The sequence below is a fragment of the Gymnoscopelus microlampas genome (assembly GCF_963454915.1).
Source record: "Gymnoscopelus microlampas genome assembly, chromosome: 13".
NCBI lineage: Eukaryota > Metazoa > Chordata > Actinopteri > Myctophiformes > Myctophidae > Gymnoscopelus > Gymnoscopelus microlampas.
In genome coordinates, this window is record NC_139950.1 from 38,323,254 (window position 1) to 38,346,466 (window position 23,213).

Genomic DNA, 23,213 nt, shown 5'->3' on the forward strand with positions numbered 1-23,213 from the left:
CATATAATTTTGGGGGTCCTTGACATGAAAACGTTTGAGAACCACTGATATTATAGCAACACAAGTGTTTCAGAAAACTGTTTAGAAGACATTTGTAGAATCGGCCTCAAGTCTTAATGGGTTAATGGGGTATTCAACTAGATTAGGCAGGGGGCCACAACTGTAAAATAATTTGGAGTTGGGGGCCACACAATTTGCGCGCGTGCGCAAAGCGCGCGCGAAATTTTTCGCGTCTAATTCGGGTCTAATTCGGTCTAATTCGGTCTAATTCGGGTCTAATTCGGTTCTATTTGACCAATATAAATCAACCTTTTTTCGGGTCTAATTCGGTCTAATTCGGTTCTATTTAAGGTTCTAAGTTAAGTTCCAATGAAAGATGGCCTTTCAAGAACTAATGAAGGATAAATAATTTGTACTGTTTTAACTTTGATAACATAAATCAAAGTTAAAATAAATAATAATTATGAAAAAAAAAAAAAAAAAAAAAATGTTTTGTTTTTTGGAATATGGCCAGGGGCCACAAGGAAGCTCCTCGCGGGCCGCACGTGGCCCGCGGGCCGCCAGTTGAATATCTATGGGTTAATAGGAGCTTTCTAGTCTCCCGACCACCGAACTATAATTTGTTCTCGTTTGTCCCGTGTCGTCGTCTCGTCGAGTAAGAAGAAGAATTTCTCCTCTTGATAGGTTCTGCTTGTGATTCTTTGTTTTAAATGCATAGCCGCGAGTTGCACACCGTTAGTTTGACCAACTATACACCACGTTGTTGCAGTGTGGGTTGTCTTGTGACTGCTTGTATAGGCTCCTTCATCAGGGCTTGTCCTTTGCAACCAAGTGGGCCCCCTCCTCCCTGTTTGAGCTACTGTCTCATTAAGCACAGTGGTATTCACAATCCTATGTGTGCAACATTGCGCCGTGACTAGTTAGTTTTATTTTCTAATGTTTTTAATATTGTGTTCTAGTGCCTATGGGGATGGGGGCAAACCGCCAAACTGACTAGAGGTCTTTGGCGTGAGGTTGTATTAAATCCCAAAGGTATGCAAATGTATTTTGATTGTGTGTTTTAGGTAATTTGAAAGTATGATGGTTGTATTAAGTCCCAAAGGTACAGAAATGTATTTTGGTTGTGTGTTTTTAGGTAATTTGAATATAACTATGTGGAACTGAAGCAGTTCTCTTAGTTCTCTTTGTGATTGTAAGACACCGTTGCCCACTGTTGCTGAGCAGTGTGCATAACTGTTGTTTTTCCCATGTGTATTATTTATTAGAACAGTAAAAAAATGGAGGTGCCTTACTCCTTTAATTTAATGTTAGTCGGGTCAATGTGGTTTCCTCAGCATTCCAGGTCCTGGGTTTTATTAGTAGCCAGGCAGCTATAGTATGTTGCTCGGCCTCCCGCTTACTCCAGCCTCTTGTCTGGAGACCGACCGATGCCAATTTTTTGGGTCCAATGCCGATCCCGATTTAAGAGTTCTAGCCCACCGATTACCAATATTTTTACCGATATTTTGTCAATAATGTGCTAAATAAATTCTAATCAATTTGAAAAACTTAGATTTGATTAACGGTAGATTTGAGAGTAGATCCTGATCAACGGACAGGTGCTTCCCCAGCCTGTATGGGTACGTGCCGTTACAAACATCACCCTCCCCGCACAGCTTCCCTCTGGACCAATTGTGTTTGTATATACACGAATCCACGGAGCGCTGCCCTGCGCGCAGCCATTGGTGCGGCGTCAGACTCGGTTAGCTGCTGCTGCGCGGTGTCAGTCAGCTGCAGTCACTGCTCACGTTACTCTTTTACCTGCTTTTTACTAACTTTTACTAACACTAACTTTACAAAGATGTATAGAAAATCGGGACGAACCTACGTCAGGTGCCAGTAGGCTAGTTTAAGGCTGCTCTGCTAACGTCAACAGACGGACAGAGGGTTTGTTTATGGTTATGTCTGAGGCATAATGACATGCCTATATGTGGGCGTATCGGGTTTGTTTATGGTTGTATCTGAGTCATAGTGACATGCCTATATAAATGGGCGTATCGTGTTTGTTTATTGTTATGTCTGAGTCAGAGTGATGTGGCCGTGGTCCTGCCTATACATGGGCATATCGGGTTTGTTTGTGGTTATGTCCGAGTCAGATTGACGTGGCCGTGGTTCGCCCGCTGTCCGGCTGGCCCGCCTGCCCTCCAATTTTAATATAGGATAGGCCTAATGATATACATGCTCAAAACAACTGGTAAAGAAATAATCATTTCAGGACACATTGGCTGCATAGTTACTGAAATGCAAAAATACATGTGCTCATTCTGAGAGCGAGGACAAGGGTTCAAATCCAAATCCCATCTTGCATGTCTTTAGCTCTCTGCCTGCCTTTACATCTGAAATAAACTTGATCTTAGAACTTATTTATTTTGTTCAAACACTCTAATGATTCAATACATAAATACTCACAAACTGTTCTATTTTTGAAAAGCTTTTACGGGAAGGCAAATGCTCCACCAACTTTCTCTTTTTATTCAATCAAAGACGTCAAATCGGCAATGAGACTTTGTCCGGGTCCCTAACTCTAAAACAACAGCTCAACATGAATGATATAGTACTCCATAACCATAGACAAGCTATAATAAAATTAGAAATGGCAGCTTACATACTTTTTTATGTGCTGAAATTAAGGAATTAAAAAGAAAAGTAGCTCAAGTTTAAAATGCACTAATGACAGGCATGGAAGCAAATAGCCATTTCAAAATAAACAGTTTAGTACATGAACAGTTTATGAGGTTCTGCACGTCCAGCAAAACCACCTTGGAAAGCCAGTTGAGCTTTTCCCCCCAAAAGATAAACAGGAGCAGATGTTTAGATGTTGACTCGGACTGTGTTTTGCGTAACATGGAAACATGCAGGATGGAGAGATACAGACTGACAACCAGCTAGACAGACCCATCACTCCATCGACAGACAGACAGACAGACAGAAAGATTGATTACACAGAGGATTCTCCCCCACAATTCTTCAACGCATCAATAAACCAGTCAGCCCAGGCAAGGGCACATAAATTTAATTGCAAAATCTTGCCTAAACTCCACAAAGTATCAATGCTGTGTCCTGAATACAATGCCGAGTCTATTGTTCTAGTAGTGGAACAAAGTTCTTACAGCCCGGTGGAAGAACTGAATCATCATTTTGTTCCTCCTTCCCAAAACTTCAGGGACAATGCTCATGTTCATGATCAATGGGGCGGTTGCGTGGTTGAAACACTTTCTTCCTAAAACAAATTCTCTGTCACCATTGGACCACAGCATTCATTCACTAAGTTGGTTTCCCTGCCTTGGATACGAGTGTGAGCTTGCCAGTTACATAATAATGGTTATCCTAGAATGAACTGGAGAGGAAACCACTTCTAATATTCTTGCAGTCAGAATTGATCTCATGCCATCTGTCATGCCTTTAACACTCTTTGTCGTTTAAAACAGCAACCACAGATTCAGTGCAAATCTTTCACAATGTTAAAACATTTTTCGTATAACAAGCTTTCGTATAATTTTCTTTGTTCAGTTTATTCTCATTGCATTTATCAGTGTCTTTGAGTAGGGCTGTTTCTATGCTCTGTCTTGTATTTGCATTTTTGTTCTTTTTCCCTTTCTTTATTACCATTACAGATCGATTGTTTACACTTCCAGCTTTATCCACTTAAACACTACAGTGTGTATTTCATTTACTGGGGTCTACACCAAATCTCTTTGCTGAAAATAGCCAGCTCACATCCTGCCCAGAATAGGGACGCCAGGGTTCAAGTGGTTACGTGAATGCTCAGGATTAGACTGTACAACGTATAAAATGAAAATGTGTAGAGTACTGTATAGTACGTATGACTCACCGGATGACCCGCTCTCCCATCACCACCAGGGATACCATTAGCTCCGGCTTCTCCCTTCAAGACAAGACAAACAACTGGTTTAAATCAACATATCAGAACACTAATCAAATTCTCATGCATCTGTTTGCATTAGCGATTGCAACAGCAAGCTGCATTATTAAATAAGCATCACAAAATGGAGCTTGTCACTTATATTCTATCAGGATCAAACCTTAACATCCAGTCCTACTTAAGAAATTTCAAACATGCACTTCCTTTCCGGAGGAGAAAGTGAACATTTGAAATGTGCAGGCAGTTAGTTTTCTTTGATTTAAGAACAAAATGCTGTATTTATTATAATGACATCCACCTAGATGGTGATGAACACCATTGATGTTTTGTGTTGTCTGACAGGATGAAAACCATATGTTAGAGAACGCCTGGGAACATAAATTAGAAAAGGCTCATCTGCTTCTTGATCGCTATCGCTATGCGAACCAACAACAACTAGCAACTGTAAAACATTTCCAAAGCTGCCAAACATCAAATCCTTTTGGACATTCTTCTGAGAGTGGACTGTACATGCTAAACGTGCCAAGCCAAGCTCATGCTTTCGTTCATCCTCTAATCTCTGCCCGAGTGACTTTTGCGAGACAAAATCATTCAAACCTTTTGACCGGATCCCCCTGGTAATCCATCTTTTCCATCTCTTCCGGGTAAACCCTGCAATTGAACATGAACGTGTTTGGGTTTTTTTGGTTTCGTTTTTTTTGTAGTAATATTGAACATGAGGTCTGGATATAATTCCAAAATGTTAATACATACTGGCTCGCCTAAATATCCTGGTGGGCCAAAGTCTCCTCGGCTCCCCTTTTCACCCTGGAATTAAAATGGCAAACATTTTGATGTAGTACATTTATTGACCAACTTAAACCTATAGCCTACTTTGTTGAGAGTCTTCCAGGGGTCTATACTGCCCTCCACACCAAATCTTTTAAATAGCAGATCGGCAAGCTCAAAACGTGTCGACATGTCACGCTTTGTGAGCTTTTGGCAAACGATCGGCTATGATGACATGCCCAGAATCTGATTAATGATATACTGTATAACTTCCTGACATACTTACCACTTGGCCATCTTTTCCTGGTAACCCAGGCCTCCCTTCGGGTCCAATCAAGCCCTAGATGTAGTCAAAGTTTAGATAATAATCATGACGTGTCTGTCTACAAAATATGTCATAATGCTCAGTTAAACTCAGTCAACCCATTGTCAATCATTTGCTCAGAAACCGCACATTATTTTGACTCCAAAATCATATCACTTGGAATGTGAAAATACTAACGGGTTACTGTAAAGATTGTCAAGTTAAAGAACTGTCCACCATTGTGTTCAAATGTTTGCATACTTTAACATTATATTCAACGGTAAGAAGTCAACATATGGAAACTATTATTTGAAAATACTCAAATAAAAGGTCTAACAAACATAAAACCAGCCTCTATTCACCATGTTCCTGCTGCAGGGCAGATATTAGCATAACTTCAACAGCAGTTACACCTTGCACATTTTCTCAGTGAACATCAACACACATCCATGAAAGTACACAATCTGCAGTACAGTTCCTGTGCTTATTTGTAATAAACCTAAAAAAAAGTGGACTCCATAGCCAACTGGGGGAAAGACTCAAACCCATTTCCCCCTCTGTATAAACTGAATAGCACTGTGACGTGCAAATTTTCCCGTTTATGCGCCTGTAAGGCCTCAATGACTCCCTAATAGCCACAGTCCCACTATGACTTTTGCACATGTGAAAAGTTCAGAGAGGTTAGAAAGCCAATTGCATAAACAACTCAAGGCACTTAGACAGTTCCCTAATAGTCATCCTTTCCCGTGCAGAAACCTTGGCGAACTACAGGACTGGATCCAGCTTTCCTCTCCCAGGTTGCACCCCTAGGCAGAATCATGTTCAGAAAAGTGGTGACTACAGAGGCTGGTGAAGCTGCTTGCCAAGCCAGAGCAGCATTATTGTGTTGCTGAAATAAAGCCTCCACTCAATTATCTAGAATTCCTCAAAGCACAACTAGTTCCTGAGCACTTTCAGCTGATGGGCTTGAAGACAAGACATGTCCACATGTGCACAGACAAGTGTGCATAGTAGCTCAGTCATGTTCCGCCTTTCTTCTCCTTGACACATGTTCTGCTGACTCAGAGACGCAGACGTCCATCACTCAAAACTATTGCCATTGTGGGAGTGATGAGTGCGTGGGCGGTTCTCTGTTCTGCAGGAGACGCGCTGCCAGGAAAATGGAGACTACACCCTTGGCTGGTCCCTCAGTATGGGACGAGATTTGGAAAGGTAGGCCTAAATCTGTTTGTTTTAAAATAACACTGGTCTCTAGTCACTTCGCTGCATGACAAGGATGCACCAGTGGGAACGGCTGGCTTAGACCACCCATGACCCAAACGCCTACTTCCCCCACAGTTCCACTAAGGCAGCAAATTCAGCCCACACATCCGGAGGGAACTGACACCAGTTGTACCAGCTTTTTAAAAGGCCAGGTAAAGATCAGTCTCCCCAGACGTTGCTCTGCTGAATATAGAGCTAAAATGACGATCTCTCAGTAAGAGTTAAAGACAGTGGGTTAGATGTGCTGTAGCCACAGGATTGGACTTGAATAAGACAGGCTTGTCTATTCAATGACAACCGGAGGTGATGATTAGTTCATCTCAGCATCTTATAAGCGATGTCCATTAGCTCCATCTGAAGTCAGTGAATGTTACACTTACTATACTAAACGGTACAATAGGTCAAGTCCTTTGTGTTAACAGGAAATGGTTAAATCCTTTACAAGCTCCTTCTATTGGCCCCATTGGATTAAATTTCACAGCTGCATGGAGCCGTGATTCAGATTTGTGAAACTCAACATTGAAAGAAGTGATGACATTTTTATCCTAACCAGAATGATGAAAACAACAACGACCAAAGAACAGACGTGTCCCTTACGGGCATGCTGATTAGGCCAGTGCTGCACCATGGTGAGATCTAACAGTGACTAGAATGACCTTCCAATGCCCTGCTGCTCTCCAGCGCATGACTTACATCAGTTACACACCTCTTGACATCCTTAAAATGGCTTGATGAAGTGCAGAATTAAAATGCAGCTGCACTTACACCAGTCCTTCGTCAATGAACAAGAAGTGCTTTTTTGACATACGTTGTTTAGATCCGCAAGGAGTTAGTGGCCATGTTCTACAAAAAGCTCTTGTTGAACATTGTTTCCCTATTTTGTGTTATAACATGGTTGGGAGTGATAACAGTCACACTGCACGTGATTGAAGTTCAAACACTGTGGTGTGCTACATGGAATTTCCTGGGAGCTAATTCTGTTTTTTGTCTCAAAAGATTTCCGCTTCTAGCATTTCATGTGGGCGTCATGCACTTAACTACCATATAATATATGAGAGTTAAATACCATATAATAGTTGGAAAATCTGTGGAAATCTTTCTTTCAACATGGTGCAAATTGTAGGAGAGTAGCTGTGCCTGAAACCCAGAAACCCAATATCCCCCTTGGCCACTGTCTGTCTGACCGGTAAATGCTTGGTTTTCCGCGTGGGAGACTGAATCAAGAGGTCGCGTTGGTAGCTCGTCCGGGATCATGTTTCCCAGTGGGAGGGAGGTCAAATGGGGGTGAATATAGCAGATTAGCCCTGCCTGTATCCCAGAAGGTAGATGGTTCAAATCCAAGTGCACACAGACAATTCCTCTTAATGGGGGTTTTAAAGCGTGGCTCTGCAAGCGTCCTGCCATCTATAAGAGGGTTGGTCTGTGTGTGTGATTGCTAATCTCGCAAACTGTTGGATGCCGTCACAGGCTGGCCACATACGCCACGCCAATCCACAGGATTTGTTTCTCCTGTGCCATGTCCACTCATAACGTTCAATCTAGAACACAAACTAAAATATGACCAATAATGATAATGAATAATGATACCTGTAAAGACCATTAATACCTTCCTAATACAAAAAAAGTTCTGTAATATCGCACCTTTTCACCTGCATGGCCAGGCGGTCCTGGCAACCCAGGCAAGCCCCGATCACCCTGAAACAATAGTGTAGCGAGTTGTTTTAAAACATTTTTTTTTACAAATCAGTGCTCAAATGTAATGAATAAATGCATCATGCATGTGTTACTTACCGGATTACCAGGGCTCCCTTGCTCACCCTTGTACCCATTTGATCCACGTGGGCCCTGACAGAGGGAACAGCGAGGAGTTTTACTTGCCTGCATTCAATAGGATTAACTTGATAGAAGGATTGACAATTAAATTACCTCTGTCCCTGGTTGTCCTGATAGTCCTGGATTGCCTCTATTGCCGGGGATTCCCTTGAATTCCAATAGAAAGTAGAGATGAACAGACATGCAGGCACTTGGATAACATTCAACTGTTATTTTTTTCCCCCATTCCTTTTTGTTTTTGCATATTGTGTTGGTGTCCCTGCACACAATGTAGAGGTTTTGGGGTCCAGTTCCTAAAGTCTGATTTCATTTATTATACCCACTTTTGGTATAAATTAAGCTGACCAAGAAATACCCCACTAGCAAAGCAGTTATAGGCTTCATCTGCAAGGGAATATGAAGATGCACAGCAAAATCCATGGCAATCCAGCCAGTCATGTTGGATGGACAAGTGTTATAGTAGCCTGCCCACTAGATTTGGAGATGTCTTGTTGTGCAAATGGAACATTTGGCCTAATGGTGACACTAGAGGAAAGACCGTGGGGTCACCGAAACCAGTATGGTTCATCCCCCGGTGAGCATAAAGGTGCACATCAAACTCCATGGCAATCCATCTACTTTGAGATCAAATTGGTTTATTTTTACTTGACTACAGTAAGTGAAGTACATATTTGCCATAACGTACCCCCCCCCAGTACCACACACACAGACACAACTATGAGGGTAGCACTATGTAAAACAGATACAGTATATGAAGTTATTTATGTTGATGATGTTTGTATATGTAACTATGTAGTACTCACAGGCTTACCATCAGCACCAGGAGGACCAGGGTAGGCGTTGCCACCATTTCCTTGTTCTCCCTAGAGGGAAGTAGAATTATCAGCTTACTAAAACAGCAATCAAATGATTGAATGTCAACATCCATATGCCATGATGTTGAATGCAAAGCTGAAAAAATACTAAATGGTCTAAAATACCGTCGCAGTCGCTGGAACATCTGCAGAGCAGTCAAGAACTTACAGCATTTTGAATCTATTACTAAATGCTGTAAAAGCATAGCTTTGACCTTATAAACACCAACTTGCTTGCAACCATATAAGGTTTTATCTTATAAAGAGTTTTATTGCCAAGGTAATGTCCCTCAAAGGTACTTCGGTAAAGACTTTTACGACTAAGCATGTTGTGTGTGTATCTATGAACGTTAAAGAAGGACATACTGTCCAACATTTTCCTTGTTTGAGAGAATTTCCATTGAAAATTCTACTGATCTAAGGCAGTGGTCTTCTCATGTTTTGGCAAACAGAACAGTACTACAGTACAGGACCTAACAGGATGAAATTTTACTCACAATGACGAGGCCAAACCTTGACCAGGTGTGGTAAAGAGGCTATTGATCCACTGAATCCACTATGGGGTTTTGTGAGGTAAGCAGCATGTTGTTGCTACAGCTGTCAAAATGTGGGAAGGACTTAAACTAAAGCCTCTAATAAATATTTTCAGCTTTCTTGAAAGACAAGAGTCCCATGAGACTCACTATGGTGTAGTGACATCCATAACATGCCAGGTGAAGCCCATCAGGCTGACGCACACATCCTTAATAGAAACCCATTTGAATAAAGCCCAGGATGGTTCTAAACACGAAAGCGCACTCAGCCCCGCCTGGGTTTGACAACCCTTAGTATAGTAGGCTAAGGCAAGAGCTGCTATTATCCACTAGGAGAGATGCTGCTTAGACACCGGCTTCCCCAAATTATGTTTTGGCCAAGACACAAATAGCCTCTCTGAGTGCCTGCATCCTATTGATATGTACATGTGCGTAACGTGTGCAATGGTCTGGACACAGACAGAGCAACCGTTGATGCTCCGCTGTAGAAAACGGTGGAGGATAAAAGGCCACCAGATCTAAACTAAGTCTAAACCTACAACCTGCAGTAGGAATAAAGGCGGGATTAGGGCATAGATTTACCCACTCAATCTCAAGTCCAAAACTGAGACAGAGAATGTATGAAACTCACCTACCCACTTGGCTACGACGGGACGCGCGTGGGGGAGAAACCGCGCGACAGGATGTGCAATAACCCCAAGTTTGCAACTACTTTCGTCTGCGCCCTTCACCGGGTATGGTCTAGTAGATAATAATAATGATATCAAATGAGGGTCCGTGGCCTAATGCATATCAAACTGGGGGTCCTTGAAAAATATAAAAGGTTGAGAATCACTGCTGAAAATCTTAAGAAACAGATTATACAGTCTTTCAAAGCTGACCTTCAAGCCTGGAAGTCCAGGAGGTCCAGGAGGACAAGCGCAGGGTTCTGGAGTTGGTTCTGTGGAGTCTGGACTATTGGAGCACTGCAATGAACCAAATAATATAAATTATAGCCAACAGTGGACGGACTGTGCATATGGTGTGCAATGAGTGTTGCTTGAGCCAAAAAGAAATACAATAGAATCATAAATCACTTCTACCCTGCCATAAACTGCAGTCATGCTGCTGCCGTAATTCTATTGTTCATAAGAAAGTATGAAGCACTTTTTCGAGGCGTGACACTCAAGGCATGAAAGCTGTGAATATAAATAAAGATAGGTTTGGTAGTGATACATATACTGTACATTTATGTTCAAATCATAGTGACATTAACGGCCCTGCAACGGTGAATTCTAAACTATCATATCTGGCACTGTTCTAGTGATGAAGGCATTAGCCAAACACAATTTATGTGCACTGCTTTGCAGGCAGACAACAACATACACAATATGCAATATGCTGGAGGTTGATACTGATGTACAGTATATAAAATAGGAATTTATTTATATTCATAATAAAGAAAATGCTGCAATAGAATGAATAACGATATACTGAAAATCAAATCAGCAATGTGTATGTTATCTAAAATGTGGTGGTGTTTGGTCATTGATGGTGCTTGGTTATTGTGTATTGGGTTAGTGCAGTGGTTTTCAACCAGTGGTCTGGGGACCACCAGTGGTCCTTGAGGGAGTACCAGGGGGTCCCCAGCGAAATGAGTTAACATAATGTCAAAATCATTTTTAACCACTTAGCTTTGGCTATTCAAAAATAGCAGATATACAAGCTCATAGCGCGGCACCGAGTGCCGCGCTATGAGCATGTAGATCTGCTATTTTTGAAAAACCTTGTGTGGTATCTTAAAACCACAGACTTACAGGTTTTAATGCACTATACTAATTGCCAACAACGCCATATTGTAAAGTTAGTTTGATGTTCCAGAGATGTGAATGAATGGTGAAGAATGGATGAGACATCACTCCGTAGTGAGGTTCGTTGCTTCGGATTTATTTCATGGAAAAAACAGAGTACAAGCAGTTTTCTATGGAGACCCTGAGGTCCCCACAGACGGCCCTTCGGCCCTGACTAGCACACTAAAGTTAGTTACATTTCAGTCCATCTTTTATAGTAGTGATTACATAGAGAATAAGAGGAGGTACGTGTTGGGTGTGACAGCCCTCAAAGGTGAACCCCCACCTCCCCTGGCTCTCCACATTTGCAACTGTAAAGAGCCAGGAAATGAACGGTGTCAGCCTTGATCACAAATGGATAGACGCACTGTCTCCAAGATAAGACAATAGTCAATGCTAATTGTCACCCCCACCAGGCTCCTCTCTGTCTGCTGTCTGTACAGGACAAAGTAGACCTGTAATCCTATTACTTCTAACACATGGCTTAAATATGTATCTTATGTTGAGAAATATACTACACTTGAAAAAGGGTGCATATCTTTGAATATTTATATTTTTGAAAGCTGATATCTTTGCTTCTGGGGGTCCCTGGCACAAAACATTCTCAAATGGACAACATCCTTTACTCTCATTGAATTGCAAACTCCCAGTCACTTACAACAAATACAATTGGTAATTGTACTCACCACTCCAGGAATTTCACACGCAGACTCACGTTCATTCTGCTCTGGATCACAGTAGATACGGAGCTTCTGAATTTCAAACTAATTCAAATCACAAATTGAAAAATCATGGTTAAATCATGGTTCAAGAGAAAATGTCTCAATGTGGCACATAATAACAATAATAATATATTTATTTTGTAACCACTTTTGTTATTTTCATTTTCCCAATTTAGTCTTTTCAAATACCCCATACTGTGGTCCCTGTCACTGTCAACCTAGGAGGAGTAGGAATCACTAGTACAGCGACAAGGACACAATCCCCTGCCAGCTTCCTACCTGTGAACACTGACACGGCAACATAAAGTTGTGTAATGTTCATTCAAACCTTTATACAGTGATGGCGAGCGAACAAAATAAAACCAACAGCAAACAGCAAACAAACATAGGAAGACACGTAAAAGCAATAACTTTTAAAAGAGCTATTCTAAAAAATATACACAAATGAAGTACTAAGTAGGATAAAAACTATTACAAACAGATACAATGGAGCATGGATTTGATCTGTGCAAATGATGGCATAGAAACAAACTTTAAAATGTGTTCAAGGGAATTCCAGGAGTTGGGGGCAAAAACAAAAAGAAGCATTTGCCCAACTCAGCTAGTGTTCGCCCTATAGGGATTTTAAGTAAAAGCAAGTCATTAGATCTTGTACAGCTCTTATTTTTCCAGGACATCATCTCAGACAGATACAAATGATGTTTACCAATGAGGGTTTAAAAAATAAATAACAACCAATGTTTGTTGCGCCACTCCGCAAAAGAGTGCCAACCAACCATAAAGTGCACAGTGATGAGTGTCATATTTATCTCCCGTAATAAATCTGATAGCTGAGCAATAAAGCAATTCCAGAGGCTTCAGGGTTGAGGCTGCAGCATTCCCAAACCGAGAGGAACACTGCCTCCACAACCCTTGTCCTACAGCATAAAGGAAAACTGGCTGTTACTTCCTTCACAGGTGTTACTAATGAGACTAACTAAGGCTGTCTTCCTATTAGTGTAGCAGAGCCAGCATGCACAATAGCAGCATCCTGACTCTGTTTGACCTGAATGGAACATAAACAATAAGTATCATTGGTAACACCTGTGAAGGAAGAAGGTTACACACAACTATTTATGTCAATATGGCTGCCATGAAAAGCTTGGCCAAGCTGGAGGCATCGCTGCTGGGAGGCAAAACGGACGTCTACGGTGGTGGACACTTTGAAGTATATATTATATACTATTATAGTATTCAATTATGTCTTAGTGTTTTGTATATGAAAATGAAAACTATGAAAATGCCACACAAATTATTGCATTTAAACAATCAGTGATTGTTTGTTAATGTCCTTTATCATTCTAAGTGACAGTACATGGTCCAAGATGAAACCGTAGGGGTCAGCACTCTGCAGTGACAGGGATACACTTGGGGAATAGGCTCTATGCACAGCAGCCATATTGGAAAGAAATTGGGGATCTTCTTACTTCCTTCACACTTCTTACCAATGATGAATGAGTTAAAAACAATAGAGAGGGCACCGGAAATCCCCGCCCATCCACTTGTATTGAGTTGCTCACCCAGCGCAGACTCCTAAATCACCCCTTCTTCCGGGTTGGGAAATGTGACGGGCGGCGCCTATTTGGGGCTTCTGTGACACGCTTTAAAAGCCGTGTCACGGAGGTGTCGCAAAACACCTCCATGGGCAACCCTGTGTGCAAGCTCGTGAGTCGAGCCCATTGGTCGAAACCGTTTTTGCTCGTTCGTGACAGTAGCCTCAGGCCGTTTTATGCTGCAGTACCTATGATTGGCCAGCATGTCCAATGCGCTTCAATGCAACCTCTGGGTTCTGGGGGCTTGGTGCTGATATTGTGCATGTTGGCTCACTGGAAATACTCTGCTACACCAGTGGGTTTCAAAGTGTGGTCCAGGTACCCTCATTGTTCCTTGAGGGGGTTCCAAATGGTCCCTTACGGGTGTGTAACTCTGAGAGTGTACAAATGGAACCAAATGGACCCATAAGGGTCCATTTGGTTCCATTTGTACACTCTCAGAGTTATGGGGGTCCTTGAAATGAAAAGGTTTGAGAACCACTGTGCTACACTAAATGGAACAGAGCCTTAATTAGTATAAGTGGTAAGACCTGTGAAGGAAGTAAGGAAGAGGCCCAATTTCTTTCCAATATGGCTGCTGTGCATTAGAGCCTATTGGCTTAATGATTAAATAGAAAAAAGAAAAGCAAATATGAGTTAGTATTATTGCATTATTACAAGCCAAGAAAATGTGCCCCACCAGCTTTCAATATACTCTGTTTCTCGCTTTCTTTATTTTGGCAGCTTCTGGTATTAATGTTTATTCAAGAGAACTAATGGGTTGGCTCATACACATCTAATGTCAGTCAAGTCAGCGTTGTAGTCTGTGGCCTATTTATGTAAAATCATGCTTTTACAAGTCCACTTACCAAAAGCACATTTTTGTTTAAAATGTACACATTTCTATCCAATATTTGACATATCAAGAAAGACATAATGGGTAGATACTATAACTATCCTCACTGGAGAAATTATATTTTCTGTAAAATGCAACAGAGACTAAACACAAATCTCAGTCTATGGAAATAGAATAGAATGTGCAAACACCAATATAATCATCACCAGTATCATTTACTTAAAACATTTAAATTAAATAAAAAGGGGGGGGGGGAGTATTTAAAGGGTACGTTTGGCAACATTAAACCTATATAATGTATGTGTTAAAACATACATGCTTGTGCTTGGACCTGTCCTGCACATAACATAAGCTCCAGAGTGAGGTTTGAGTAGAAACAGCACCCTCCAGTTTCAAGCCTTGTACTGCCTCCAAAATAGCATATCTACAAGCTGTGACATGTTGTGAGCTCTTCCTTGGCATGAAACCATACTGCTGCTCAGAAATGCTCACTTCTGCCCTTAGTCTAGCTTCCACTACCCTTTCCCATAACTTCATTGTATGGCTCATCAGCTTTATTTCTCTGTAGTCTCCACAACTCTGTCACCCTTTATCTTAAAAATCGGCACCAGCATACTTCTCCTCCATTCCTTAGGCATCCTCTCACTCTCTAAGATCTTGTTGAACGACCTAGTCAAAAACCCTACTGCCACCTCTCCAAGACACTTCCATACCTCTACAGGTACATCATCAGGACCAACTGCCTTTCCACACTTCATCCTCTTCAATGCCTTCCTCACTACGTCCTCGCTAATCTTTGCAACTTCCTGGTCCACAACTTCCTGGTGTTCTACTCTTCGTTCTCTCTCATTTTCCTTGTTCACCAACTCTTCAAAGTATTCTTTCCATCTTGCCATCACACTTCTGGCACCTGTCTATACATTTCCATCTCTATCCTTAATGCACCTTAACCCGTTGTACTTCCTTCCCATCTCTATCTCTCTGTCTCACCAACCTGTATAAATCAGTCTCTTCTCCCTCACTGTCCAGCCTAGCATACAACTCATCGTACGCCCTTTGTTTGGCCTTTGGCCATCTCTACCTTCACCTTATGCTGCATCTCCCTGTACTCTTGTCTACTCTCTTCAGTCCTCTCAGTGTCCCACCTCTTCTAACCTCTTTCTCTGTATATAATCCTGCACTTCCTCATTCCACCACCAAGTCTCCTTATCTATCTATCCTTCCAGATGACACTTTCTCTCCCTGATCACATTAGCTGTAGTTGTCCAGTCATCTGGAAGCGCCTCTTGACCACCCAGAGCCTGTCTCGACTCCTATATATATATATCCTATATATGTGTGTGTGTGTGTGTGTGTGTGTGTGTGTGTGTGTGTGTGTGTGTGTGTGTGTGTGTGCGTGCGTGTGTGTGTGTGTGTGTGTGTGTGTGTGTGTGTGTGTGTGTGTGTGTGTGTATATATATATATATGTGTATATATATATATATATATATATATATATATACATATTGTTGATTAGATCACCACGCTGGCCTGGGAACACTTCAGGATCCCCCAGTTAGAGTTGGCTAATGTGGCCAGAGAAAGGGAAATCTGGGATTCTCTGCTGGAAACTGCTACCCCTGCGACCCTACTCCGGATAAGCATACGGAGATGGATGGATGGATGTTGTTTATATTAGTGTTTCAATTGGAATATAAGGCCCAACATCACAGTATATACCTAGTCAGAATGTAGATTGGCACAGTATAGGAGATCTTTGTTCTTGTATACAACTTTTTTCATTTTAAATTGCAATTTGATTTGAGTTAATAATCAGCATCTGATATACAGCAAAACGATTACAACATTGTATAAATATGACTATATGAGTTATTGAGCATCCAGAGTTCTTTGCACCGGAAGAAGGCTTCCTAAGAGCCAAATAAAGCAAAGCTTAAGACCTTGTGGTCAAATATGCTCCTGTATTGCCAAGGATTTCTTATTCTCTGAGCCAAGCATGTTTCAGACTAAACAGCTGTAAACTGCTTCCTAGAAACATGCTTCCTCGATGAGTTGGCCCACGCACGAGTTGAATCACTATTAAGAAAAAATAGAAAGAGAGAAAGAAATTCATGTCTGGAAATCAAATTATTGTCGATAACCTCACCGGTACTGTTGATTCTTTGTTGACGTATTTTCCAACTTGTGTTTTTCCGTTAACAAAGATGCCAACAGAGGGTAGCAGTGGTAACGTTTCAACTTCCAGGTCATCAACATAGAGAGTGACATCATCTTCGGTTACCAGCAGCCGCAGTTGGTGCCATTTCTCATCGAACAGTATCTTTTTAATGACAAAAGAATAGGAAATTGTCATGAACCCAATAGCACACAATGGTGTTTAGAAATCACAAGCTGAGGAAGAGAAATAGTTATCCTTGTTATAATGAGGGGTACAGAGCAACGCTGCAAGGAAATGGAACTAAAAGCCTCACTGCCTGGGAAAAGTGCAGAGAAGAATTATTGCTTAGTAAAGTAACATGGATCACTGCTTTAGAGGGCATGAAACTATTTGAACCGTAGGAAGTGTGAACGTGTGAATAAGAAAGCGCAGTCAAAAGACTGATTGAGAATGTGCTGAAATCTCAAAGGGGGAAAATGACCAGAGCTTGGGCAAAGGTTTTGGTTTGGCTTAACAGCGTTCATATTTTTTTTTAAATCATATCACTAATGGTGAGTGGTGACTATGAACTATGAAGTAAGATATCCTATGAGATAGAACTATGAAGTAAGATATCCAACCCATATAAGGAAACAATTATAAAAGAGCAGCCAGTCCGAAATATGGATTGATTTCAGACAGTACAATGCCCCATATGTGTCTTGTCTTGTCTGTCTGTCTGTTTGTTATCCACGTAAACCCTAGCATGCCTATTCTGGGCATGTCATAAAAGGTGAACATTCAGCAAAAATATGCAAACATTTGGTGAGAATAGCGAATATACAAGCTCACAACGCGTCCCAAAGCATCACAACGTGATGCGTTATAAGCTTGTAGATCGGCTATTTTCACTCATTCTTAATGCATTGTTTAAACTTAATATAAGTCTTGCAAATGTTTGACCAAGTTTTAAGCTCACGCTTTGAATCATGTCTTTGCAGCCCAGTGCACTGTAAACTCCTGATGTTGTTTTTTTTTGTCCCACTTTCATTCTGAGATTGTACAAATGGAACCAGATGAACAAAGTGGGTCCCCATTTGGTTCGATTTGATTTTGATTTAATTTCATTCAAGGTATTTAATTTACCTTTGCTGTTTCAGAAGAGAAAACAACCGTTTGAATACCGCCGGGTCCTTCACTTGTGGTGGTGAACAGGATCTTGTGATCTATTCCACGCAGAGTCACCGCCATCTGTGGTTTGTCATCTTTAGTCTGGACTCTCCACAGATCCCAGTCTTCAGTGGCCACACCTCCCTTATACTTCAAGGTGGCCACAAAAACATAGGATGGAGGGAGGCCATCTGGGAATAACGCCCTTATGGGTCAAATGTAGAGAGACATCAGTCATGTTTGAATACAGGGGTGATAGTGTAAATAACAATAAAACAAAAAGAAGAAAAAAAGCTAGTAGTTTTGTTTACCGTGTATCTTCACTCAGGTCCATACGAGATGTTACTTCATAGGCTTTAGTGCCACGATATGTCCCCTGTGTCTTCTTTGCTTTTTTGGCCAAATTCAAATGCCTCAGAAGATCAAATCCCTTGATATCCTCATCTTGAGACTCTACAGGTATTCTTGATGGGCAAACGAGCTCTGCAATGGACCAGGAACACAAATGGAAGACAAATGGAATGAGAGAGATATGAGAGAGATAAACAGAGAGGTGAAAAAATAACAAAATATTAAGAGCCATCACGGTCATATCAGAAACATGACTGCTATAATAATCCTTTTGTTTTATAAGTCTGCAGTACGGGTTTTACTAAATAAACCGCAGAAAACTGCTTTGGGAAAAGTGTTTTATGTTGCATTCAACAAGGCTGTAAACAAGGCCTATTATTTGGATTCTCAATGCTGCACATTAAACAGAATGAGCTAGTAGCTCACATAATTGCCACCATATGCACTTACAGTATCATAATCAGTTAATCGTCTACTCTAGATAATCAACTCAGTTAGTCAGAGAAGAAGTGGTGTTGCCTGTAATGCCAGCAGTAGGCCTGTTAGCCTACAGGCCTTACTCAACGCACAGCCCCATTCACTGGTATGAAAAGTGCGCATACCTTCGCACAACTTTTGTCGTATGACCTGGCGGATCTTCTCCATCCCTTTGAAGTCCTCCACATAGAACACGTAGGATGAGGGCGGCTTGTTTGCAATTTCTTTCAGCTCAGCCTCTTGTGCAGGCCCAACACCAATTGCAAAGAGGATTACTCCTTTTTTCCTTGCTGCCTCTGCAGCCTTCATCACCTCGTCTTGAGACTTGCCGTCTGTGAGGACAACGGCAATTCTGGCGATGCCTTTTGGGCCACGTTCAGAGAGGCCAAACAGTCTGTCTGTAGCGAACTTGATGGCTGTCCCCGTGCGCGTGTTTCCACCCATGTAATCAATGTTCTGCATTGCTTTGATGAGGTCTGTGTTGGAGAAGTGTGTGCCCAGAGGTATTTCTAACACGGGATCGTCACTGTACTGGACCACTCCAACTTGGGTGAACTTCTCTCCAATGTTGAAGCCTTGCGTTATGTTGACTAGCCATGCCTTGACTATTTCAAAATTGAGATCCTCTACACTCCACGAGCCATCTACAATAAAGACCAAATCACATGGTGCAGTCCTACAACCTAAACAGGAGACAAATACACAACTGAATCAGTCATAATAAACAGTGTTTTTCAGAGCTGATAAAAGAGCAATTACTCTCATTTTGCATGTACTTTTGAAGGACGTATGTTTGCATGCAACATTAACAGCAATAAATTAAAGGAAATGCAAACGCAGTTCATGTTTCAGGTGTGTTTGAAGATACAGTAGCCTACACAATGTTCTATCTTTAAAGAATGGACAACATGGATTGAAAAGTGTCAGGAAATGAAGACAGAAGCGTTCTTACTTCGTATGCCTTCATCTTGTGCTGTACTAAGCAAATGGAGCAGCATGAAGCATACACACTGCAAGACACAATGCATGGATCTGGTTTTGTAACCCATTATGCAGAAGTACCAAGCTCCAATTGTGCACCTACAGGAAGAGGGAAACACATGCATTGTACTGCTGATGACAGAATGGACAATATCAGCTTTCATGACATGTGCATCGTAACATTCTTACCTTGACAAGAGTTAACACCTCAGACCATTGTTAAGGATCATTCTCCATTAGTGATTTGGTAACAAATTGTGCTGCTGACTCACCACTGCCTGCAGTGGTTCTAAAGCACTAAAAGCCCAAGGCAAAGTATGTTGTTATCATAATGTATATTGTAAGATTGTTATCAAATGTCACACAAGACAAGATGCTGAACAATGGTCATGAGGCAGGCTATTGGAAGTGCCCTTTAAGGTGTTAACTTTTAAGACAAGAATGATACACATCAGGGAAAATTAATATCAGTTCATGTCAATTACAAAACTGCTATAACATGTTACAGTACATAAAATGCATGCAGTCTGCACAGTTCATCTGAAAGTGGAACTATGGCATGTGTTGGAAACAAGAGGTAATCACAGCCTACAAGTACAATGGAGGTTATGTCCATGCTAATGGAATTAGAGATGGAATGGAGTTCTAAAAAGCCATAGAAACCAATAAAATGCATGTCATATTCATGGGAGAGACTGGTTAAGGTTGTCAGCTATTGGCATTGCCAGGATTCAGGAATCATTGTGCTGGGCATGTGAGTAGACATCAGACATTTAATCATATTTAGTTTCTCTGTGGCTGCTTTAGGAAACTACATTTTATAGTAGTTTCCAGCAATAGAAAGAAATAGCTGACATTATAAAAGGAAGAAGCCATAAATTAGGAACAGATATGCTACAAAGGAGGAGTTTGATAGGCATTGACATGACCATACTTTAGCCAGTAACTTAACTGACATAAAAGGTCAACTTAAAGCGTATTTCAGACTGCTGCGCCATATGACGGTGTCGTGCGCCGGATATAGCTGACCGACAAGCGCACACTTTTCGCTCCACAACACCCGTAGTATGACAAAGTATAAATTGGGTTTAAAACCGTTTCGTCTCATCGCGAATCTTAGGTCTGAACTAGGTTTAACGGTGCACAAGATGAAACTCTTGGCCACGGTGTTATTGTGGCTGTGCGGCCAAGCTGTTGTCAGATCCATAACATGATTGTGTTTTTCCATCATGTAAGCTGCAAGTTGAAGTAACACAGCTCAACATGCCGCTAAGCTGCCACGGTTGTGCAGGGCCATTTTCTCCATGTGCTCTGCCTTGACACGGTGCTGGGGGAGGTTGTTGGAACGCATCACCACTGACATGGGCCAGTCGGCATGACTTTCCTCTCCACTGACTTCCCCCCAAACTGAGTATTTCTACACCTCCGCTGGAGCCACATGGAACTCATTTACCCCGTCAGACAGTGAAAGTTCTAGCTTTGGACGGTGACCAAACACATGTACTATGATGAAGGAGAAGCTACCTTTGTCCAAGAATAAAAAAAAAAAAAAAAAAAGATATTCATTTGACAACAAAGTTGTCAAGATGCAACATTACTTTCCTATGAAGGCTACATTTGTACTTGATGACGTATTAATCCTAGAAAAGCATGGAGGATGTAGTAAAGCCTTCCAGAACTACCAGCACACTTGTCTAGCAGACCAGTATCATTCTCCATATGGCATTTTGTCTGCACTACAGCCTAGTCCATGACCTCTGGTGTTATAGGGGTAGTGCAGACACTTTATAGGTTTTGGCCTGCGTTGTGATGACGTCATGTCAGGCTGGTATTCAGGGCACGGAATAATCCCCTTTGAAAACCAACATCAACACTTTCAGGAAGACGATCTTGCCAGTACATTCAGCTAAACATGACAACAAAAACCTTACTGGAAGTTGTGTTTGGATTAATCCTCTAGCTTGAAGCAATACTTTTGTTCCAGCTGCACATGCAGTACTATAGGAGTCAGTTGGTGCCTTCCATTGCACCAGGTAATGCTTTACTGGTTCTGAATTGGAGAAATTTAGGCTACTCATAACATACCACACATTTAGACCACATATTGTAAGGTGCCATTTAGCTTCACATCTCACACTGACCTTTAGCCACGTAATAATCCTATTTAGACCTGTTTGTTTAGCGGATACAAAATTTGGAATTCTTCAGATCAGCACCTGCAGTCCTAAATGAGAGCATTTGAAACTTCCCATAACAATGCTACAAAATCAATGTGACAACTTTGCCAAGATACTGGAAAATAGATTGCTTCCAAGTTTTGTTTTTTGTAGGCAAGAGAAACCAGAACAGAACTTTCTCAAAATCATATAATAATCCAAACTATAAACTGATATCTTCACTATGCCTTGCACCTCCTAAACTTATTGGGTCTAGTTTTCCAACATCTTCTACTTCATATTCCAACCACTCATATATTGATACATATACTGCAAATAATTCACAACATCTCATGCATAATAAAAGCAGTGCTATTGTCTTTATAGTGCATTATATCAGAAGAAGGATGGAACATCCTTTTATGAGTTGTGAAGCAGCCAGAAAACATCAATGAAATAATTCCATTCATTCTTTGCATGACAGCGGCACAAACAAGGGACTGATAACCTTAATGTCTTCAATATGCAGCTACTGCAACATGCAGCTAGACTAATACTAACCAAAGAAGATAATGCACATTGGCACAAATCTATCTGCACCGAAATCTGTACTGAAACACAACACATCAACAATAGTCTGTCATGCTCTGCATACTTTATCATTCTGCATTAAAGAAGCTACACACTTAAATCATAACTGTTGTAACTGTCGTCAAGCAGCATTTGCAAAATTCAGAGAAATAAAAGCAAAAGAATTACCAGAGGTTAGGATCCAAACCCCCCTAATCCTTTCATTGATAGCCTGTGGTCAATGCACTGCAGAGTCCTGGAGTTTAGGGAGCAATGCACATGTTTCACTGGTGAATGAAAGCCTGCCCAGTCCAGCAGTTCTGTCTGTCTCTCTGTTCCTCTACCTCCTCCTTCCAAATAACCCCCCACCCCTCCACCCACCCTTTCTTGACTTTCACTGGCCTGCAGCCACTCTCAATTACCATGGGTGGAAAGAGGAGCAGATAAGGAGAGCCTGAAAGGCTGAAACGGCCAGCCCATCTCAGTCAGTGCAAAGGGAAAATTGTAGTAATAGTAGACAGCACGCTTCCAAGAGTTGAGGAGTTGGACTGTGTATTGGTTGCTGAGGGTGTAAACAGAGAACATGGGGTGTTCCTCAATGCAGGACAAGCACTAGATTGCATGCATTCACACACACACACACACGCACACGCACACGCGCACACACACGCACACACACACACACACACACACACACACGCACACACACAATACGAGTCAAATCTTCAGCTGTGGCTAATTCTGCTCCAAAGTCATTCCTCTGTAGCACTATTATGAGTTCATTTCATTAACCCTGACCAAAGTGGGCTGTAGATCAAGGTGTTAAAAGCCTCTGAGATCCTGTTCCTGCATCTAAAGCTGAAAGTCGTCACACGTCCACAGCCTTATCGACTATATCTGCAGGGAATGCAGAGTT

The 23,213-nt window shown here is 41.5% G+C and overlaps 1 protein-coding gene across 2 annotated transcripts in view; it reads right to left on the reverse strand.

The window, feature by feature from the left end:
• The window catches only part of col21a1 (collagen, type XXI, alpha 1), a 46,037-nt gene extending 23,422 nt beyond the window's left edge, over positions 1-22,615 (reverse strand). The window contains exons 1-16 of one of the 2 annotated variants that reach the window (XM_084077147.1): positions 22,487-22,607; positions 19,543-19,670; positions 18,716-19,273; positions 18,074-18,245; positions 17,739-17,967; positions 16,602-16,775; positions 11,993-12,070; positions 10,359-10,442; positions 8,894-8,953; positions 8,184-8,237; positions 8,049-8,102; positions 7,899-7,952; positions 4,977-5,030; positions 4,676-4,729; positions 4,520-4,573; positions 3,872-3,925 (exon numbers count right to left, since the gene is read on the reverse strand). In XM_084077147.1, coding sequence (XP_083933273.1) covers positions 3,872-3,925; positions 4,520-4,573; positions 4,676-4,729; positions 4,977-5,030; positions 7,899-7,952; positions 8,049-8,102; positions 8,184-8,237; positions 8,894-8,953; positions 10,359-10,442; positions 11,993-12,070; positions 16,602-16,775; positions 17,739-17,967; positions 18,074-18,245; positions 18,716-19,273; positions 19,543-19,639 — 1,830 coding nt within the window. In that variant the 5' untranslated portion in view covers positions 19,640-19,670; positions 22,487-22,607. Of the gene's footprint in view, positions 1-3,871; positions 3,926-4,519; positions 4,574-4,675; positions 4,730-4,976; positions 5,031-7,898; positions 7,953-8,048; positions 8,103-8,183; positions 8,238-8,893; positions 8,954-10,358; positions 10,443-11,992; positions 12,071-16,601; positions 16,776-17,738; positions 17,968-18,073; positions 18,246-18,715; positions 19,274-19,542; positions 19,671-22,486 lie in introns of both variants that reach the window. The other variant, XM_084077148.1, reaches the window with a different exon arrangement.
• Positions 22,616-23,213: the final 598 nt, after the last annotated feature.